Here is a 20,631-nt window from a genome sequence, read left to right as displayed (position 1 = left end):
TGTATAGAAGCACAGCTGATATTTGTGTACACATCTCATACCCTGCAAATTTGCTGAATTTGTAGCTTTCTTGGGGATTCTTTAAGATTTTCTTTAGGATCATGTCACCTGTTAATAGGATTAGTTTTACTTCTTTGTTTCCAATTCAGATACTTTTTATTTCTTTTTCTTGCCTAATTGCTCTGCATAGAACTTCCACTTCAATGTTGAATAGAAGTGGTGAAAGTAGGCGTCTTTGACTTGTCATTGATCTTAGGGGGAAAGCTTTCAGTCTTTCACCAATGAGTATGATGTTAATTTTAGGTTTTTCACAAATTCCCTTTATCATATTGATAAAGTAAGTTCTTTTTATTCCTATTTTTCTGAGTCTTTTTATCATGAAGGGATATGAGATTTTGTCAAATGTCTTTACTATGTCAATTGAGATGATCATGTTTTCTTTTTCTTTGTTCTATTAATGTGGTATATTACATTGATTTTTCTTATATTGAATCACCATGCACTCCTAGGTTAAAGCCTTTTAATATGCCCTGGGCTTGTGTTTATTAATATTTTTTGAGGGTTTTTGCATCTGTATTCATAAGGTCTGTAATTTGATCTGTATTACAGATATTGCAGATAGGGATCTATCATTTTCTTTTCTTTTCATGTCTTTATCTGGCTCTAGTTTTAGGGTAATGCTTGCATCATGGGATAAATTAGGAAGTATTCCCTCTCCTTCTATTTTTTGGAAGTGTTTTGAGAAGATTTAGTCTGATTTTTCTTTAAATGTTTGGTAGAATTCACTAGTGAGCCCATCTGGTCCTGGACTTTTCTTTGTTGGGAAGTTTTTGATTAGTGATTCAATCTCTTTACTTGTTTTAGGTCTGTTGAAATTTATATTTATTCTTGAGTCAGTTTATATAATTTGTGTGTTTCTATGAAGTTTTCAATTTCATCTAGGTTATCTAATTTGTTGGTGCACAATTGTTAATAATATTCTCTTACAATCTTTTTTCTTTCTGTAAGATCAGTAATAATTTCCCCACTTTCATTTCTGATTTTAGTTTTTTTCTGTTCTTTCTCCTTTCTTTGTGAGTTTAGCTAAAAGCTTGTTGATTTTGTTGATCTTTAGAAAGAACCAACTTTTGTTTTTGTTGATTTCTCTATTTTGTTTTTATTCCCTATTTTATTTGGGAAGTTTTTAGCCATTATTTCTTCAAATATTTTCTCTGCCCCTTTCTTTCTCTCTTCTCATTCTGAAACTCCCATAATTTGAGTCTTGGTTCACTTGATGGATCCCTTAGTCTGTGTTCATTTTTCTTCGCTTTTTGTCTTTCTGCTCCTCAGACTCATTGCTTTCAACTACCCTATCTTCAAGTTTCTTAATTCTTTCTATTGCACACTCACATCTACTGTTTAATACTAGTGAATTTTCATTTAAGTTATTATATTTTTCAGTTTTAGAATTTTTGTTTAATTTCTTCCGCTTTTTAACTTAACCATTTTTAAGTGTACATTTCAGTAGTGCTAAAGTATATTCACATTGTTGTGAAACAGATCTCCAGAATTTTTTATCTTGCAAATCTGAAACTCTTACCTGTTAAATAGCAACTCCCCTTTTTCTCCTCCCCCTAGCCCCTGGTAGCCACCATCCTACTTTCTGTTTTTATGTATTTGACTGCTTTAGATACCTCATATGAGGGTAATCATACAGTATTTGTCTTTCTGTTTCTGGCTTATTTCACTTAGCATAATGTCCTCAGTGTTTACCCATGTTGTAGAATGTGACAGTATTTCTTTCCTAATTCTAAATAACATGCATTGTATGAGTATACCAAATTTGTTTATCCATTCATCTGTCAGTGAACTTCCGGGTTGCTCCCATCTCTTGGCTATTGTGAACAGTGCTACTGTAAACATGGGTATGCAAATATCTCTTTGAGATCCTGCTTCAATTCTTTTGGATATATACCCAGAAGAGGGATTGCTGGATCATATGGTAGTTTCATTTTTAATTATTTGAGGAAACTTCACACTGTTTTTCATAGTGGTTGAACCATTTTAAAATTCCTCCGGTAGTGCATAAGGATTCTAATTTCTCCACATCCCCACCAATACTTATTTTTTTTCCTGCTTTTTTTGACAGTAGCTACCCTAATGGGTGAATGGTGACATATCATTGTCATTTTGATTTGCATTTCTCTGATGATTAATGTTGTTGAGCATCTTTTCGAATGCTTGTTGGCCATTTTTATATCATCTTTGGAAAAATGTCTATTCAGATCCTATGACCATTTTAAAATTGGGTTTTTTGATTTTTTTTGTTGGGTTGTAGGAGTTCTTTATAAATTCTGGATATTAACCCTTATCAGATATGTGATTTACAGATATTTTTTCCCTTTCCATAGGTTGCCTTTTCACTCTATTGATTGTGTGTTTGGATGAACAAAACTTTTAAAGTTTGAGGTAGTCCTATTTGTCTATTTTTGCCTTTATTGCCGGTGCTTTTGGTGTCATATCCAGGAAAACATTGCCAACTTCAATGTCATGAAGTTTTTCCCCTGTATTTTCTTCTAGGAGTTTTATAATTTTAGGTCTGATGTTTAGGTCTTTAATCCATTTTGAGTTAATTTTTATATATGATATAAGATAAAGATCTAACTTTATTCTTTTGCATGTGGCTATTCAGTTTTCCAAGCACCATTTGTTGAAGAGACTGTTCTCCACTGAGTGGTCTTAGCACCCTTGTCAAAGATCATTTTTTTTTATTTTTTGTTATGATAGATTACAACCTTGTGAGATTTCAGTTGTACATTTTTGTTAGTCATGTTGTGGGTTGTCAAAGATCATTTGACCATATTTGCAAGAGTTTATTTCTGGGCTCTCTATTCTGTTCCACTGGCCTATTTTTTGTATGCCTTGTGATTTTTGTTGTTGTTGTTTTTGCATACTGGTCATTTGAATATTATAGTGTGGTAACTCTGGAAGTCAGATTCTCTCTCTTCCCCAGGGTTTGCTGTTTTTTATTTTTGATTGTTCAAGTTTGTAGTAGTTCATTTGTTTTGTGACTTTCCAGAACTATTTTTGCGTAGAGTATACAGGCATACCTTGTTTTATTGCATGTTACATATATTGCATTTTTTACAAGGCCCTCCACCAGCAAAAACATTACGGCTTGCTGAAGGCTCAGATGATGGTTAGCATTTTTTAGCAATAAAGTATTTTTAAATTAAGGTATGTACATTTTTTTAGACATAATGCTATTTCACACTTTAGACTACAATGTAGCGTAAACACAGCATTTATATGCACTGGTAAAACCAAAAATTCATGTGACTCACTTTATTGTGATATTTGCTTTGTCGTAGTTGTCTGGAACTGAACCTGCAATATATCTGAGGTATGCCTTTATTCCTTGTTACATATGGTCACTGAAATCTCTGTTCCTTAGTGTGTTCAGCTAGTGTTTTGACAGAGATTTCCTGAATGCCAGGAGCTAAAAAAGAAAGAAACAACAAGAAAAACACCTCTTCTAGTCTTAACAGATGACTCGATGCTGGAGCACTCCTTCCGCACTTAGCCAGGCTTGCACTAAGACTAGGTATAAGGGTAAGATGAAAACTTAGAGAATTCTCCAGTGTTTTCTGAGCATGAGTCTTTCTCTGTGCATGCATGTGGCTTTCTATATTCTCCCAAATACATGGCTGCTTTTAAATGTCGTAATTTCCCACAGAAACTCTCCTTAGGGTTTGCTCCTGTGCCTCAGTTGGCCTATTGTATCCTTCAATAGTAATCTTTTCGCCAGGCATCTGTGGGTTGTTAGTTTGGCTTGTAGTATTTTTGAACAACGCTTGACACTTTTCTGGCCTGATTTCTGAGTTAGATGAAACAGAGATGAGTGTTTTGCATCAGTCTTCAGGTGTCCTCCAGTCAGATTAGAATAGACATACACAATGATTTATGAATAAGACCTGTTCTGCTTCCTCTGAACAAGGGACCAGAGTCTCGCACTGGAAACACAGGCTGCCACTACTTCAAGACCACTGAAGTGCTGGAGAGGCAGTGGGGCAAGGTCAAGTAAAAATAACACAAAAGCTTTCCTATCATTTTAAATTGTCTTTTTCTTGATTCAGCATTTACACTGTTGCTGTAAATCCTTGGTTGCTTTCTAGAGTTTTGACAGTTGGTTTTAACAGTTTATGCTTGTTTTTTTTTGATATTTCTATGCAAGGACAGAGTTTGGAACTGCCTACCCACCATTTTGCTGATGGCACTCTGACGTCTTCCTTCTCAATGCTCTCTCCTTGGATATACTTTTCCCTTTGTCTTGAATGCACTTTTCCTCTTTACCTGGAAAATTATCTTCATCCTCTAATATCTTGCCTGCACCTTCCCTGTGAAACCTCTGTCAATCACCACATGTTTTTACTCTCTCTGGGTGCTCCCTAGTGAATTGTATGCATGTGCACTATTACTTCAAGTACAGCTGTTTACTCACATACACATGTTCTCCCCTGGATGGTGAACCCCTTGAAATTCATGATAGTATCTTGCTTCCATTTCCCATCCATATCCCTTAAGTGGCAGAACCTGGCATAGAGTAGGCATCCAAAAGTGGCATATAGAACAATTAAGATTAAGGAGAGACTCAGTGAGGACCAGGTTAACAGGAGTTCTCCCTAATATCGTGAGAAGACTGATCTTGCAAGATTATGGAAATGGGTACACTTTGGAAAAGAGAAATAAGGAAGGGTAGAGGAGGGCCAGGATATATTTTTGGATATATTTTCAAATTCGATAGGTCACATGCAGTAACTGTTATTCTCTAGCAAATAATCTATACTTTAGCCGTCAAAGATAGAGTAAGGGTAATAAAAAGAATTGGAAACAATCAACACATACAATTTTTAATTTTTTAAAAATTCAAGGTGGAGAATTGTCAAGAATTGTTGGTTGACAGGATACTTCATTCACCCTGTTAATTCTATTTTTTTTTTTAAAGATTGAGCTAACCTCAACCTTTAAACCTGAGCTAACATCTGTTGCCAAGATTTTTATCCCCTTCTTCTTCTCCCCAAAGCCCCCCTGTATATACTTGTATATTCTAGTTGTAGGTCCTTCTGGTTGTGCTATGTGGGACGCTGCCTCAGCATGGCCTGGTGAGTGGTGCTAGGTCTGTGCTCAGGATCTGAACTGGTGAAACCCCGGGCCTCCGGTGCGGAGTGTACGAATTTAACCACTTGGCCATGGGGCTGGCCCCACCCAGTTAGTTCTTATTCAAGAGATTTTTTTCATCTCTTATGTAACCAATTGAGGTCCCAGTGCTTTTCTTTTCTTTTTTTTTCCTAAATAGTATTATTGAGATCATAATGGTTTATAACATGTAATTTCGGATGTACATTATTATTTATCAATTTCTGAATACACTTCATCATGCTCACCCCCAGTAGTCTAATTTTTATCCATCACCATACATATGTGCCCCTTTATCCCTTTTGCCCACCCCCTAACCCCCTTCCCCTCTTGTAACCACTAATCTGTTCTCTTTATCCATGTATTTGTTATCTTCCACATATGAGTGAAATCATGCAGTATTTGTCTTTCTCTGGCTGGCTTATTTTGCTTAACATCACACCCTCAAGGCCCATCCATATTGTTGCAAATGGGACGATTTTGTCTTTTTTATGGCTGGGTAGTGTTCCATTGTATATATATACCACCTCTTCTTTATCCATTCATCTGTAGAAGGGCACTTGTGTTGCTTCCACATGTTGGCTATTGTGAATAATGCTGCAGTGAACATAGGGGTGAATAAATCTCTTTGGATCATTGGTTTCAAGTTCTTTGGACAAATACCCAGTTGTGGGATAGCTGGATTGTATGGTAATTGTATTTTTAAATTTTTGAGAAATCTCCATACTGTTTTTCGTACTGGCTGTACCAGTTTGCATTCCTACCAGCAGTGTATGAGGATTCCCTCTTATCCACATCCTCTCCAACGTTTATTATTTTTTGTCTTGGTAATCATAGCCATTCTGACTGGTGTAAGGTGATGTCTCATTGTAGTTTTGATTTGCATTTCCCTAATAGTTAGTAATGTTGAATAGCATTTCATGTGTCTGTTGGGCATCTGTATATCTTCTTTGGAAAAATGTCTATTCATGTCTTCTGCCCATTTTTTGATCAGGTTGTTTGTTTTTTTGTTGTTGAGTTGTATGAGTTCTTTATATATTAGAGATCGACCCTTTGTCTGTTAAATGATTTGCAATTGTTTTCTCCCAGTTGGTGGGTTGTCTTTTTGTTTTGTTCATGGTTTCGTTTGCTTTACAGAAGCTTTTTAGTCTGATGTAATCCCATTTTTTAACTTTTTCTTTTGTCTCCTTTGCCTGAGTAGACATGGTATTTGAAAAGATGGTTGCTGAAACTAATGTCAAAGAGTGTACTGCCTCTATTTTATTCTATGAGTTTTATGGTTTCAGGTCTTATATTCAAATCTTTAATCCATTTTGAGTTGATTTTTGTGTATGATGCAAGATAATGGTCTACTGTCATTCTTTGGCATCTGGCTGTCCAGTTGTTCCAATACCATTTATTGAAGAGACTTTTCTTTCTCCATTGTATATTCTTCACTCCTTTGTCGAAGATTAACTGTCCATAGATGTGTGGTTTTATTTCTGGGCTTTCAATTCTATTCCATTGATCTGTTTGTCTGTTTTTGTACCAGCATCATGCTGTTTTGATTACTATAGCTTTGTACTATGTTTTAAAGCCAGAGATTGTGAGGCCTCCAGCTTTGTTCTTTTTTCTCAGGATTGCTTTGGCTATTCCTGGTCTTTTGTTGTTCCACGTAAATTTTGGATTCTTTGTTCTATTTCCTTGAAGAACTTCATTGGGATTCTGATTGAGATTGCATTGAATCTGTAGATTGCTTTAGATAGTATGGACATTTTAACTATGTTTATTCTTCTGACTCATGAACATGGAATATCTTTCCATTTCATTATGTCTTCTTCAATTTATTTCCATAGTGTCTTATAGTTTTCAGTGTACAGGTCTTATTTCTCTTTGATTAAGTTTATTCCTAGATATTTTATTACTTCTGTTGCAATTGTAAATAGGATTGTATTCTTGATTTCCATTTCTGCTAATTCATTGTTAATGTATAGAAATTCATCTGAGTTTTTTAAAGTTGATTTTGTACCCCGTAACTTTGCTGAAGTTGTTGTTTATTTCTAAGTTTTATGATGGATTCTTTAGGGTTTTCTATATATAAAATCATGTCATCTGCAAACAGCAAGAGTTTCACTTCTTCAGTGCCTATTTGGATTCCTTTTATTTCTTTTTCTTGCCTAATTGCTCTGGCCAAAACCTGCAGTACTATGTTGAATAGGAGTGGTGAGAGTGGGCATCCTTGTCTTGTTCCTGTTCTCATAGGGATGGCTTTCAGTTTTTCAGCATTAAGTATGATGTTGGCTGTGAGTTTGTCATATACATCCTTTATTATGTTGAGGTACTTTCCTTCTATATCCATTTTATTCAGAGTTTTTATCATAAATGGATGTTGGATCTTGTCAAATGCTTTCACTGTGTCTATTGAGATGATCATGTGATTCTTATTCCTCATTTTGTTAATGTGCTGTGTCACATTGATTGATTTGCAGATGTGGAACCATCCCTGCGTCCCTGGTATAAATCCCACTTGATTGTAGTGTACAGTCCTTTTAATGTATTGCTGTATTCAGTTTGCCAGTATTTTGTTGAGGATTTTTGCATATAAGTTCATCAGTGATATTGCCCTGTACTTTTCCTTTGTATTGTCCTTGTCTGGTTTTGGTATCAGGGTAATGTTGGCCTCATAGAATGTGTTAGGAAGCGTTCCATCTTCTCCAGTTGTTTGGAATAGTTTCAAAAAGATAAGTATTAAATCTTCTTTGAATGTTTGGTAGAATTCTCCAGAGAAGTCATCTGGTCCTGGACTTTTGTTTTTTGAGAGATTTTTGATTACTGTTTCAATCTCTTTATTTGTGATTGGTCTTTTCAGATTCTGTGTTTCTTCTTGATTCAGTTTTGGGAGGTTATAAGAGTCTAAGAATTTATCCATTTCTTTTAGGTTACCCAATTTATAACCTGGGCATATAGTTTTTCATAGTATTCTCTTATAATCTTTTGTATTTCTGCAGTGTGTGTTGTAATTTCTCCTCTTTCATTTCTAATTGTATTTATTTGAGCCTTCTCTGTTTTTTTCTTGGTTGGTCTGGCTAAGGATTTGTCAATTTTGTTTATCTTCCTAAAGAACCATCTCTTAGTTTCATTAATCTTTTCTACTGGTTTTTTTTTTTTTGGTCCTCTTTCATTTGTTTCTGCTCTGAGTTTTATTAGTTCCCTCCTTCTGCTGACTTTGGGCTTTGTTCTTCTTTTTCTAGTTCTGTTATGTGCATTTCAAGGTTGCTTAAGATTTTTCTTGCTTGTTCAGGTGGGCGTGTATTGCTGCATCATATAAGAGTTGGTATGTTGCATTTTCATTTTTGTTTGTCTCCATGTATTTTTAAAATTTCTGCTGTGATTTCTTCATTGACCCAATGGTTGTTCAATAGCATGTTCACTAGTCTCCACATATTTCTTAATTCCCAGTTTTTTTCTTGTGGTTGATTTCTAGCTTCATAGCATTGTGGTTGGAAAAGATGGTTGGGATGATTTCAATCTTCTTAAATTTTTTGAGGCTTGACTTGTTTCCCAATATATGGTATATCTTTGGGAATGATCCACGTGCACTTTAGAAGAATGTTTATCTTGCTGCTTTTGGATGGTATGTTCTCTATATATCTATTAAGTCCAGCTGATCAAGTGTTTCATTTAAATCTGTTATTTCCTTGTTAACTTTTTGCCTGGATGATCTGTCCATTGATGTAAGTGGGGCATTGAGGTCCACTACTACTATTGTGTTCCTGTTAATTTCTCCCTTTATGTCTATTAATAATTTCTTTGTGTAATTTGGTGCCCCTGTGTTAGGTACATATATATAAATGTGTTATGTTCTCTTGGTGGAATCTCCCTTTTATCATTATATATTGCCTCTCTTTGTCTCCTATTGTCTTTTTTTAACTTGAAGTCTGCTTTATCTGATATAAGGATGGCAGCACCTCCTTTCTTTTGTATGCCATTAGCATGAAGTATTGCCTTCCATCCCTGCACCCTAAGCCTATGTTTGTCTTCAGAGCTTAGCTGTGTTTCCTGGAGGCAGCATATTGTTGGGTCTTGTTTTTTAATCCATCCAACTGTTATGTGTCTTTTGATTGGAGAATTTAATCCATTTACATTTAGAGTGATTAGATATATGAGGGCTCACTGTTGCGATTTTATCTCTTCTTTTCTGGTTCTTCTCTGTATCCATTGTTTCTCTTCCTTTGTATTTCTGACTGCCGTTTCATTTTGATGGTTTTCTGAGAAGGTTTTTCTCCATTTTCTTTCTTTTTGTGAATTGTGGCTCTGCTCTAATTTTTGTTTAGTGGTTACTGTGAGGATTTTATAAATGATCTTGTAGATGAGATATTCCATTTTCTCATAGCCTCTTATCTCCATTAATCTAAACAGGTTCCTTCCCTTTCCTCTCCTCTTTTGGGATTTTGTTGTTACAAATTGTTCTGTTTTTTATGATGTGAATTTATGACTAAGTTGATGTGTTTTTCATTACTTGTGATACTTTCTTCCCTTTATGTTTTAAGTTATAATTGAGTCTTTGCCTCTCTGTTCTGATAGAGAGCTGCAGTTTTCTAATTGTGTCTGCCTATTTATTTCCTTGCTCATAGCTTTGTAGACCTTTGCCTTTTTGTTTCCAGTGTGAGGGCATATTTAGTTATTTCTTGTAGGGGAGGGTCTAGTGGTGATGAACTCCTTCAGCTTTTTTATGTCTGGGAAAGGTTTTATTTTTCCCTTGTATCTGAAGGAAAGTTTCACTGGATAGAGTATTCTTGGCTGAGAGTTTTTGTCTTTCAGCATTTTGAATATATCATTCCATTCTCTCCTTGCCTGCCGGGTTTCTGCCAAAAAAATCTGCTGAAAGACTGCTGAGTTCCCTTTGTTGGTTATTTTCTTCTGTCTTACTGTTCTTAATACTTTTTCTTTATCATTGACTTTTGCCCTTTTTACTTTTATACACCTTGGAGAAGGATTTTTAGCATTGATGTGACTAGGCTTTCTATTAGTTTCATGTATTTGTGAATCTGGAACCTCCCCTAGGTTTGGCAAATTCTCGGCTATTATTTATTTGAACAAGCTCTCTACTCCTTCCTCCCTCTCTTCTCCCTGTGGGTTACATATAATCCTTATGTTGCTTTTCCTAATTAAGTCATATATTTTTTGAAGAATCCCTTTATTTTTTAAAAATCTTAGTTCTGCCTCCTCCTCCACCTGTAGAATTTCTACATTTTTATCCTCTAAATCACTAATTCTTTCCTCTGTAACATGCTCTGTTTCTTAAGGATTCTAGATTATTTTTTATTTCATTAATTGTGTTTTTCATATCCAGGATTTCTGCTTGATTTTTTTTTATAGTTTCAATCTCATTGGTGAAGAGATTCATTTTATTTCTGAGCTCATTAAATTGTCTTTCTGAGTTCTCTTGTAAATCGTGGTTTCTTTATGACAGCTATTTTGAATTCTCTGTCATTTATATTGTAAATTTCTTTGCCTTCAGGGTTGGTTTTGGGAGGATTGTAATTTTCCTTTTGGTCTGAATTGTTGCTGCAGTTTCTCATGGTGTTTGATGAACTAGTCTTTTCTTGGGGCATTTGTGGTATTATTAGGTTGCAGATTCTACCTGTTACTGCTAGGGAGAAGCAGGAGCAGAGTTTCTGGCCCCACGCTATCTGCTGGAAGCTGTAGGGGTAGTATAGGCACTTGATCCAGCCTGGGGTCTTACAGGTGTTTGTGTGGACTGTACCTCATGGGCATGGCTTCCTTCCTGGACTGATCAAGGGGCATTTTTAGTGCCACAGGTACATGTTTGGCTCCCCCTCCCCACCAGGAAAATGATCATGAGAAGGCCAAAGGCTGCCACTACCTCTTCCCACAGCTGCCCTGGGATGTGCTCCCTCCTTCAGGGCTCAGCAGCACTATGGGTGGCTGCACAGGCCTGGAGTGTGCTTGCCCCAGCGTGCAGATCTGAGCCTCTGCTTGTAGGCCACTGTGCTTGGTGGGCAGGGCTTTCTCACCTGGACTGAGTTAGGGCCACTCTTTGGCACCACAGGTACACTGTGGGCTCCCCCTCCCTACCAGGAAAGTGATCACAAGCAGGCTAAGGGCTGCCGCTGAGTCCTCCTACAGTCACCGCAGTGTGTGTTTCCACTTTCCAGGAGCTCATGCCAGATTTGAATGCATTTTTGTGCATCCATAGGGCTACTGGGAGAGAGCAGATGGACTGCCACTTCTCTGGGGGCCACTCCATCCACCCTCAGGTGTATAGCTGTATGTGTCTCTCAGGCATCCTGTTGTGTTGTGGGGGCTTCCTCCATTGGTCAGTGAATGTCCATTTTGTTGTATTTCAAAAGCAGGTGAGACCAAGGGAACAGCTCATTCCACCACATTACTGACGTCACTCCTGCTTTTTTTTTTCAAATTTTATTGAGTTAATAATAGGTTACTATCTTGTGAAGTTTCAGTTGTACATTATTTTCTGTCAGTCGTGTTGTAGGATCCTTTTGATGAATTGTTGTATTGGGGTTGCCAAAATTTTGTTGAGAATTTTTGCATGTATGTTCATCAGCGATATTGGCCTGTAGTTCTCCTTTTTTGTGCTGTCCTTGTCAGGCTTTGGTATCAGTGTGATGTTGGCCTCGTAGAATGTGTTAGGAAGTGTTCCATCCTCCCTCATTTTTTGGAATAGCTCGAACAGGATAGGTATTAAATCCTCTCTGAAAGTTTGGTAGAATTCCCCAGGAAAGCCATCTGGTCCTGGGGTTTTATTCTTTTGGATGCTTTTGATTGCTGTTTCAATCTCTTTCCTTGTGATTGGTCTGTTCAAATTATGTGCTTCTTCTTGGGTGAGCTTTGGAAGATTGTAGGAGTCCAAGAATTTATCCATTTCCTCTAGGTTATCCATTTTGCTGGCATATAGTTTTTCATAGTATTCTCTTATAATCCATTTTATTTCTGTGGAGCCTGTTGTTATTTCTCCTCTTTCATTTCTGATTTTGTTTATTTGAGCTTTCTCCCTTTTTTTCTTTGTAAGTCTGGCTAGGGGTTTGTCAATTTTATCTATCTTCTCAAAGAACCAGCTCTTTGTTTCATTGATCCTTTCTACTGCCTTTTTTGTTTCAATAGCATTTATTTCTGCTCTGATATTTATTGTTTCTTTCCTTCTGCTGACTTTGGGCTTTGTTTGTTCTTCTTTCTCTAATTCACTTAGGTTTAGTTTAAGATTGCTGATTTGGGATTTTTCTTGTTTGTTAAGATGTGCCTGAATTGTGATTAATTTTCCTCTTAATACAGCTTTTGCTGTATCCCATGTAAGTTGACATGGCATGTTATCATTTTCATGTGTCTCCAGATATTTTTTGATTTCTTCTTTAATTTCTTTAATGATCCATTGCTTGTTCAATAGCATATTGTTTAGTCTCCACATCCTTGTGCCTTTCTCAGCTTTTTCCTTCTAATTAATTTCTAGCTTTATAGCATTATGATCGGAGAAGATGCTTGTAATTATTTCAATTTTTTTAAATTTGTAGAGGCTTGCCTTGTTTCCCAACATATGATCTAGCCTTGAGAATGTTCCATGTGCGCTTGAGAAGAATGTGTATTCTGCTGTTTTTGGATGGAGTGTTCTATAAATCTCTATGAAGTCCAAATGTTTCAGCTTTTCATTTAGCTCCACTGTCTCTTTGTTGATTTTCTGTCTGGATGATCAGTCCATTGATGTGAGTTGGGTGTTGAGGTCCCCTACTATTATTGTGTTATTTTTGATATCTTCTTTTAGGTTTGTTAATAGTTGCTTTATGAACTTTGGTGCTCCTCTGTTGGGTGCATAGATATTTACAAGCATATTTCTTCTTGATGAAGTGTCCCTTTGATCATTATATATTGGCCCTCTGTGTCTCTCTTTAGCTGCCTTATCTTGAAGTCTGTTTTGTTTGATATAAGTATTGCAACACCTGGTTTCTTTTGTTTGCTATTAACTTGGAATATTGTCTTCCACCCCTTCACTCTGAGCCTGTATTTGTCCTTGGAGCCGAGGTGTGTTTCCTGGAGGAAACAAATTGTTGGATCTTGTTCTTTAATCCATTTTGCCACTCTTTGTCTCTTTATTGGAGAGTTCAGTCCGTTTACAATGAGGGTGAGTATTGATGCGTGAGGGCTTAATGCTGTCATTCTGTTGCTCATTTTCCGGTTTTCCTGTGTTTCCTTTGTTTCTCGTCCTGTGTGTTTGAGCCTACCCATTGGCTTTTGCAATTTCTTATGCTGGGTTTCTTAGATTTTTCCTTATTTATGTTTTGTGTCTCTGTTCTGTTTTTTAGTTTAGTGGCTACCCTGAAGTTTGTATTCAGAAACTCGTGTATAACATAGTCCATTTTCTGGTGATTTCTTACTTCCTTAGCCCAGACTATTTCAGTCCCTTTCCTCTTCCCCTCCTAAATTATTATTTTCATCTCTTATTCCAACTCGTGTTGTGAGTTTGTGGTTAGAGTGATAAGCTTGTCTTTGCTTTGGTGATTTCCTTCCCTTTATCCTAATGCTCTAGTTGAATATTTGCTATCCTATTCAGGTTCTATCTTTCTGTCTCCCTACTCTGTGTTTTGTGATCCCTTTCTCCCTTTTTTCTTTTTTCATGTATCAGAGCCTTCTTGAGGATTTCTTGTAGTGCAGGTCTTGTGACTACGAAGTCCCTTAGCTTTTGTTGGTCTGGAAAAGATTTAATTTCTCCCTCATATCTGAAGGATATTTTTGCTGGATAGAGTATTCTTGGCTGAAGATTTTTATCCTTTAAAGTTTTGAATATGTCACTCCAATCTCTCCTAGCTTGTAAGGTTTCTGTAGAGAAATCTGCTGAAAGTGTGATAGGAGTTCCTTTGTAGGTTATTTTCTTCTGCCTTGCTGCCCTGAGTATTCTTTCTTTGTCATTCATTTTTGCTATTTTTACTACTATATGCTTTGCCATAGGTCTTTTTACACTGAGAAATCTAGGATATCCGAAAGCTTCCTCCACACACATTTCTCTCTCAATCCCTAGATTTGGGAAGTTCTCTTGTATTACTTCTTTGAGCACACTTTCCGCTCTATTTTCCTTTTCCACGCCCTCAGGAATTCCGATGATTCTTAAGTTGCATTTTCTCATTGAGTCAGCTATTTCTCTTAGATTTTCTTCAGTTTTTTAAATTCTTAGTTCTCTTTCTTCCTCTCTCTGGAGCCATTCAGCCTGTCTATCTCCGATTATGCTAATTTTCTCCTCTATGTTGTCTACACGGGCATTCAGGGAATCCATATTCTGTTTTATCTGATCCATTGTATTTTTCATCTCTAGTATTTCTAATTGATTCTTCTTTATAATTTCAATCTCTTTTGTGAAGTAACTCCAGAACTCGACTTGTTTCTCTGTATTTCCCTTTACCTCATTGAATATTTTGATGATAGCTATTTTCAACTCATCTTCACTTAGTTTATCTGTTTCTAACTCCTCAGGACCTACTTCCGTATTTTTATTGTTTACCTTTTGGACTGGAGCTTTTATAGATTGCTGAATGGTAGAGGAGCAGTTTTTGCCCATGATGCTATTATTCAGTTGCAGTTACAGCCTGTCGCCACTAGATGGGGGTTGAGAACAGCACGTTCTGCACTCTCCACCTTCAGCCACAATGGCCTCATGCAGCACGGGTTGGGGGACGAAGGGGCACTTTCTCTTGCCTACTGACCTGGATTCTTGTCAGCTCTCCCTCTCTGGTCTCCCGGGGCCCTGGCTTGCTGGGGTTCCCCCACAGAAAAGCTCATCCCTGTTAGAGGGTTTTCACTGCACCAGCAGTGGGAGTCCTGGATGATCCCAGGATGTGTGCCCCTCCCCTGCTCCTTCCCTCACCTGCGGCAGCAATCCCAGTCTCTAGGGGAGGGAGCGAAGTTCTCTCCTACTCCATTCCAGCTCCTCTGAGGGTCGCTCCAGCCTATCTGCCTTCCGTCATTTGGCTGCTGTGGGTCTCTGACGATTTCTGTTATTAGAATTTTTTTTGGTTGGAAAACAGTTGCTCTTTTTGGTTGTAATTTGGAGGGGAGAGAGTCCCGGGTCAGCTCACATGGCCATGTTGCTGATATCATCCCTCCCTGCTTTTTTTTTTTTAATGAATAATTTTCTGCTTCTTTCAGTTATAAGCTGACCTAATCCACTTTGGTGTTGGAGAACTCCTCCTTTCTGGTGGATAACAGTAGACTAACTTTTGAAGATAGGAGATGGCTAGCTCCATAATAGTTATAATGAAAGCCACACACATAAATATCTCTCAAACACATATTTGGTTATAAGTAGACGTAAATCAATTTCTGCAACCTGTTTGGTTAATCTGATGATGCTGCAGTTATTTGAACTTTTAGTCTTCCAGGCATATCTTGCAAGAAATGTTTATAAAACACAGCAAAAATATTCTAGTATAATTCAGTGAGCCTTAGAGTTTCCCGACTCTCCCAGCACTTCTATACCCAGGCAATCTTTGATCTGTTTTCTGTCACTATACAGAAAAACAGAGGTTGGCAAGCTTTATGGTAAATAGCCAAATATAGTAAATCTTCAAGGCTATGTAGGCCATACACTCTCTGTCATAAAAACCAAATGCTGTAGTGCTAAAGCAGCCACAGAAAATATATAAATAAATGACTGTGGATGTGTTCTAATAATAATTTATTTACAAGAATAGGCAGTGAGCCAGATTTGACCTATGGGCTGTAGTTTGTCAAACTGTGCTGTTTGCATTTTCTAGAGGCTTATATAAAAGAATTACATGTAATATTTTTGCCCTGATTTTTTTTTTGGGGGGGAGGCGGGGTGTGGTGAAGATTGGACCTGAGCTAATGTCTGTAGCCAATCTCACTATTTTTGCTTGAGGAAGATTGGCCCTGAGCTAACCTCTGTCCCAGTCCTCCTCTATTTTGTATGTGGGACCCTGCCACCACACAGCTTGATGAGTGTTGTGTTGGTCCACGCCCAGGATCTGAACCTGTGAACCCTGGGCTACCTAAGCAGAGTGCGAGAACTTAACCACCATGCCACCAGGCTGGCTCCTTTGTCTGGCTTCTTTCATCAGCATAATTATTATGAGATTCATCCATGTAGTAGTGTACATCAAGAATTCATTCCTTTTTATTTCTTGAGTAGTATTCTATGATTTGAACATGCCGCAACTTGTACATCAGTTCACCTGTTGATGGACATTTGGATTGTTTCCAGTTTTGGCTATTACAAGTTAAACTACAATGATCACCTGTATTCAATTCTTATATTATCATATGCTTTAATTTCTCTTGAGTTAATACCTAAAAGTGGAATATTTGGATCATATGGTAGATTTATGGATAATGTTTTTAAAAACTGCCAAACTGTTTTCCAAAGTGGTTGTACCATTTTATAATTTATAATTCCACCAGTGCTCGAGAGTTCCAGTTCCTCCAAATCCTTGTGAACACTTAGCTTGGTCTGCCTTGTTGCTTTTACACATTCTAAGGTATGTAGTGAAATGTCATTGTGGTTTTACTTTGCATTTCCCTAATGACTGGTAGTACTGAGCATCTTTTCATGTGCTTATTTGCCATCTTTATATCTTCTTTCGTGAGATGTCAGTTAAAAATATTCCCTATCTTAATTGGGTTGTTTCTTTACTTATTGTTGAGTTCTGAGAATTTTTAAAAATCTATTCTGGATTTGAGTCCTTTATCAGATAAATAATTTGCATATATTTTCTCCTTGTCTGTGTCTTATCTTTGATTTTACTTAACAATGACTTTTGAAAAACATGGATTTATAATTTTGATAAAGTCCAATTAATGAAAATTTCATTTTATGAATTACACTTTTAGTGTTGTATTTAAAACACCTTTCCCAATGTCAAAGAGATTTTTTTCTATGTTTTATTCTATAAGTTTTATAGTTATAAATTTTACATTTAGGCTTATAATCCATTTAGTTAACTTTTATATATGATTCAATAAACAGATCAATTAAAAATTTTTTTTTGCGTGTGGATATCCAGTTTTTCCAGCATCATTTCTGGAAAAAATGGCTCTTTCTTCACAAACTGTCATTGAACCTTTGTTGAAAATCCATTGACCATCAATATGTGAGTGTATGTCTGGACTCTCCATTGATCAGTTTGACTGTATTAATTCAGTACTACACTGTTTTGATTATTGTAGCTTTATAGTAAGTCCCGAAGTGAAGTAATACATGTTCTCCAACTTTGTCCTTCTTCAAGGTTGTATTGGCTATTTTAGGTCCTTTACATCCCCATGTGAATTTTAGAATGAGTTTGTTAATTTCTACACAAAAAAATGGCTGGCATTTCTACGAAATATTCTTAGGAAAAACTAAAGAAGACCTAAATAGGTTGAGATAAACACCATGTTCATAAATCAGAAGACCTTATATTATTAAAATGCTAATTCTTCCCAAATTAACCCATATATATATATTTATATCCCCTCAAAGGTGCCCACACTCAAATTCTTGATGTTAATGTCTGTGTATGTTATGTTACATGGCAAAAGGGACTTTGCAGGTAGAATTAAGGTTATAAGCCTTAATATAAAGAGATTTTCCTGGGTTATGCAGCTGGGCCCAATGTAATCACATAGGTCCTTAAAAGTGGAAGTGGAAGACAAAAGAGTCACTTCGAGAGATGTGACAGAAGAAGAGGCAGGAGAGATTTGAAGTGTGAGAGGGACTTGACCCACCATTGCTGGCTTTGAAGATAGAGGAAGGGGGTCATGAGCCAGGGAATGTGGGTGGCCTCTAGAAGCTGAGAACAATTCCTGGGTGGCAGCCAGCAAACAAGTGGGGACTACAGTCTTACAGGGGCAAGGGAGTGAATTATGTCAACAAAGTGAATGGGCAAGGAAACAGAGTCTCTCCTAGAGCTTCCAGAAAGGAATGCTGCCCTGCCAACACCTTAGCTTTGTCTTGATGAGCCTCTAGTCAGAGACCCAACTAAGCCCAGCATACTTCTGATGTATGAAAACTCTGATATAAGAAGTAGGTTTTCTTTTAAGCCACTGTGTTTGTGGTAATTTGTTATAGCAGATATAGAAAACTAATACTTTTTCTATGTCTGTAGAATCTGTAGTCATGTCACTGATCTTATTCTTGATATTGGCAATTTTCGTCATCTCACGTTTTGTCATATTCAGATTGGTTAAGGTTTGTCAATCTTCTTGATCTTTTCCAAGAGCTAAGTTTTGGTACCGTTGGTTTTCTCTAATATTTTTCTATTTCATTGATTCCTGCTCCAATCTTTATTATTTATTTTCTTGTACTTATTTTGGATTTTATTTGCCCTACTCAGGAAAAAAAATGAACAGACTGTTTGAACAAAAACTTCATGAAAGAAGATATATGGATGGAAAATAGGCATATAAAAAGGTGCTCAACATGATTAGTCATTAGGGAAATGCACTTTGAAAGCACAATGAGATACCACTTCATAACCCTCAAAAATCAAAAAGGCTAACCAAGTATTGAAGATGTGGAGGCACTGACATTCTTATACACTGCTGGTGAGATTGTGAAATGTTACAACAATTTTAGAAAACAGTTTCACAGTTTCTTAAAACATAAATATTCCATAATAATAACCTATCATATGATGCAATCATTCCATTTCTCTGTGTTTACCCAAGGGAACTGAAAGCATATGTACCTATAGATAATCATATATGAGAGTTCATAGCACATATATTTGTAATAGCCAAGCACTGGAAACAGTGTAAACATCTATCAATGATGAATGACTGTGCACATTGTGGCATAGCCATACTGTGGCGTGCTACTAAACAATAAAAAAGAATGAACTGTTGATCCACAAAACCAACACTGACCAATCTTAAAACATTTGTGTGGAATGGAAGCAGTCAGATAAAAATATACATGTGGTGTGATTGCATTTCTGGAAAATACAGAAAATATAAGCTCATCTATAGTGAAAGGAAAGAAATGAATCATTTCCTGCGGGTAGGCTGGGGTGACAGCAGGAGCTAGAGGGATACAAGGACATGGGCATGAGTAAACTGCTGGAGGTGGAGGATATGTTCATTGTCTTGATTGTAGTGTTGGTTCATGGGTATATACATTAGCCAAAATATTAATTGTACATTTAAAATTTGTTCATTCTGCAGAATATCAATTATCCTCAATAAAGAAAAAAACAATCAGATGATGAAAATTAATTAGTGTGTTAACAATTGAATTACATCTGCACGTCCATTTATTTGTTTTTCAGGGTGGATTGCTATTCTGGGTGCCATCTGGTTGCTAATTCTGGCTGATATCCATGATTTTGAGATAATTCTACACCGAGTGGAATGGGCAACTCTTCTATTCTTTGCCGCACTCTTTGTTCTGATGGAGGTAAGACTTTAGACCTTTTGCAATATGATCTTTTACCTGATTTTTATATTCATATTTTATTTAGTAATGAAGAAAACCTAAGTCTGTAAGTCTTTCCACATATTCACTAAGTGAAAAATGATGAAGGTTGTAATTAGACTATTTTAAGTTAAACCAGCTTTTATCTCAGCCACCTAAATATTTCTGATAAAATTATTTGGTGGTTGTTTTTTTTCCCCTGCAATTAATCTTGTGGTTTGTAAACTTGCAATTTCATTTACTAGAAAGAAGAATTTGCTCTAAGTTGAGTTTGGAGCAAAATGACTCGTTATAGCAAGTTTACCGGGTAATATTGTCTTGATGATCTATTTCATTTTATGTAATATTTAAGTAAATATTCTGTTATCATGGAAAAGACTATATCAGAGAAAAGAGTGAATAATATGTATTTTTTATTATAGCTGTTGTTACAAAATTATTCACAATACTTTTCAGTCTAGCGACTTGATTTATAAACTTGTGTCCTCCTCAAATACAGAAGTGTATGGATGTAGAAAAATACTGCTGTCCAAAGGATCCCCTCAAGCACACCAAATGTCTCACATTAATTACCTTAACTTTATGACAACAGACTCATTCTGTTTACATTGTTATCTGGGTTAAAACATTGATACTATTTTTTTTTCTAATTTTTTAAAAATGGGTCCCATATTTGAAATTTATGTCTTTACTCATGATTGATTGTGTAGATGTAATCAGGTGACTCATGCAGGCCCTTCAAACCTGTCAGGGAGTTGTGAATTATACTCTATGATCTTGATTTACTACTCAAAAACTTCACCTTTTCTTTTCCAAGTGTTTTTACCACATTGAACGCATAGACTGTGGAGGGGAAAATTCTGGTTACTGTTTTCATGATTGGCCTTGAATATCTCTGCCTCAATTGCATGTTTACTCTGGGTGTAAACTGCTATTTCATCTGAGGTTTTGGTATATTTTCCTCAATTTTATATTTCACGTTGTGTTGATGGAGTAAACATTGAAATTTTTAAAGCAAGTTTATTGAGAGATAATTTACATATCAA

General features: G+C 36.4%; 1 protein-coding gene across 3 annotated transcripts in view; it reads left to right on the top strand.

Moving 5' to 3' along the window:
* The window catches only part of OCA2 (OCA2 melanosomal transmembrane protein), a 359,156-nt gene that overhangs the window by 174,298 nt on the left and 164,227 nt on the right, over positions 1-20,631 (top strand). For all 3 annotated transcript variants that reach the window (XM_070572284.1, XM_070572292.1, XM_070572298.1), the window contains one exon: positions 19,440-19,567. In XM_070572284.1, coding sequence (XP_070428385.1) covers positions 19,440-19,567 — 128 coding nt within the window. The remainder of the gene's footprint in view (positions 1-19,439; positions 19,568-20,631) is intronic.

Source organism: Equus przewalskii, chromosome 1, assembly GCF_037783145.1.
Source record: "Equus przewalskii isolate Varuska chromosome 1, EquPr2, whole genome shotgun sequence".
Lineage (NCBI taxonomy): Eukaryota > Metazoa > Chordata > Mammalia > Perissodactyla > Equidae > Equus > Equus przewalskii.
This window is presented reverse-complemented; position numbering and strand designations above follow the sequence as displayed.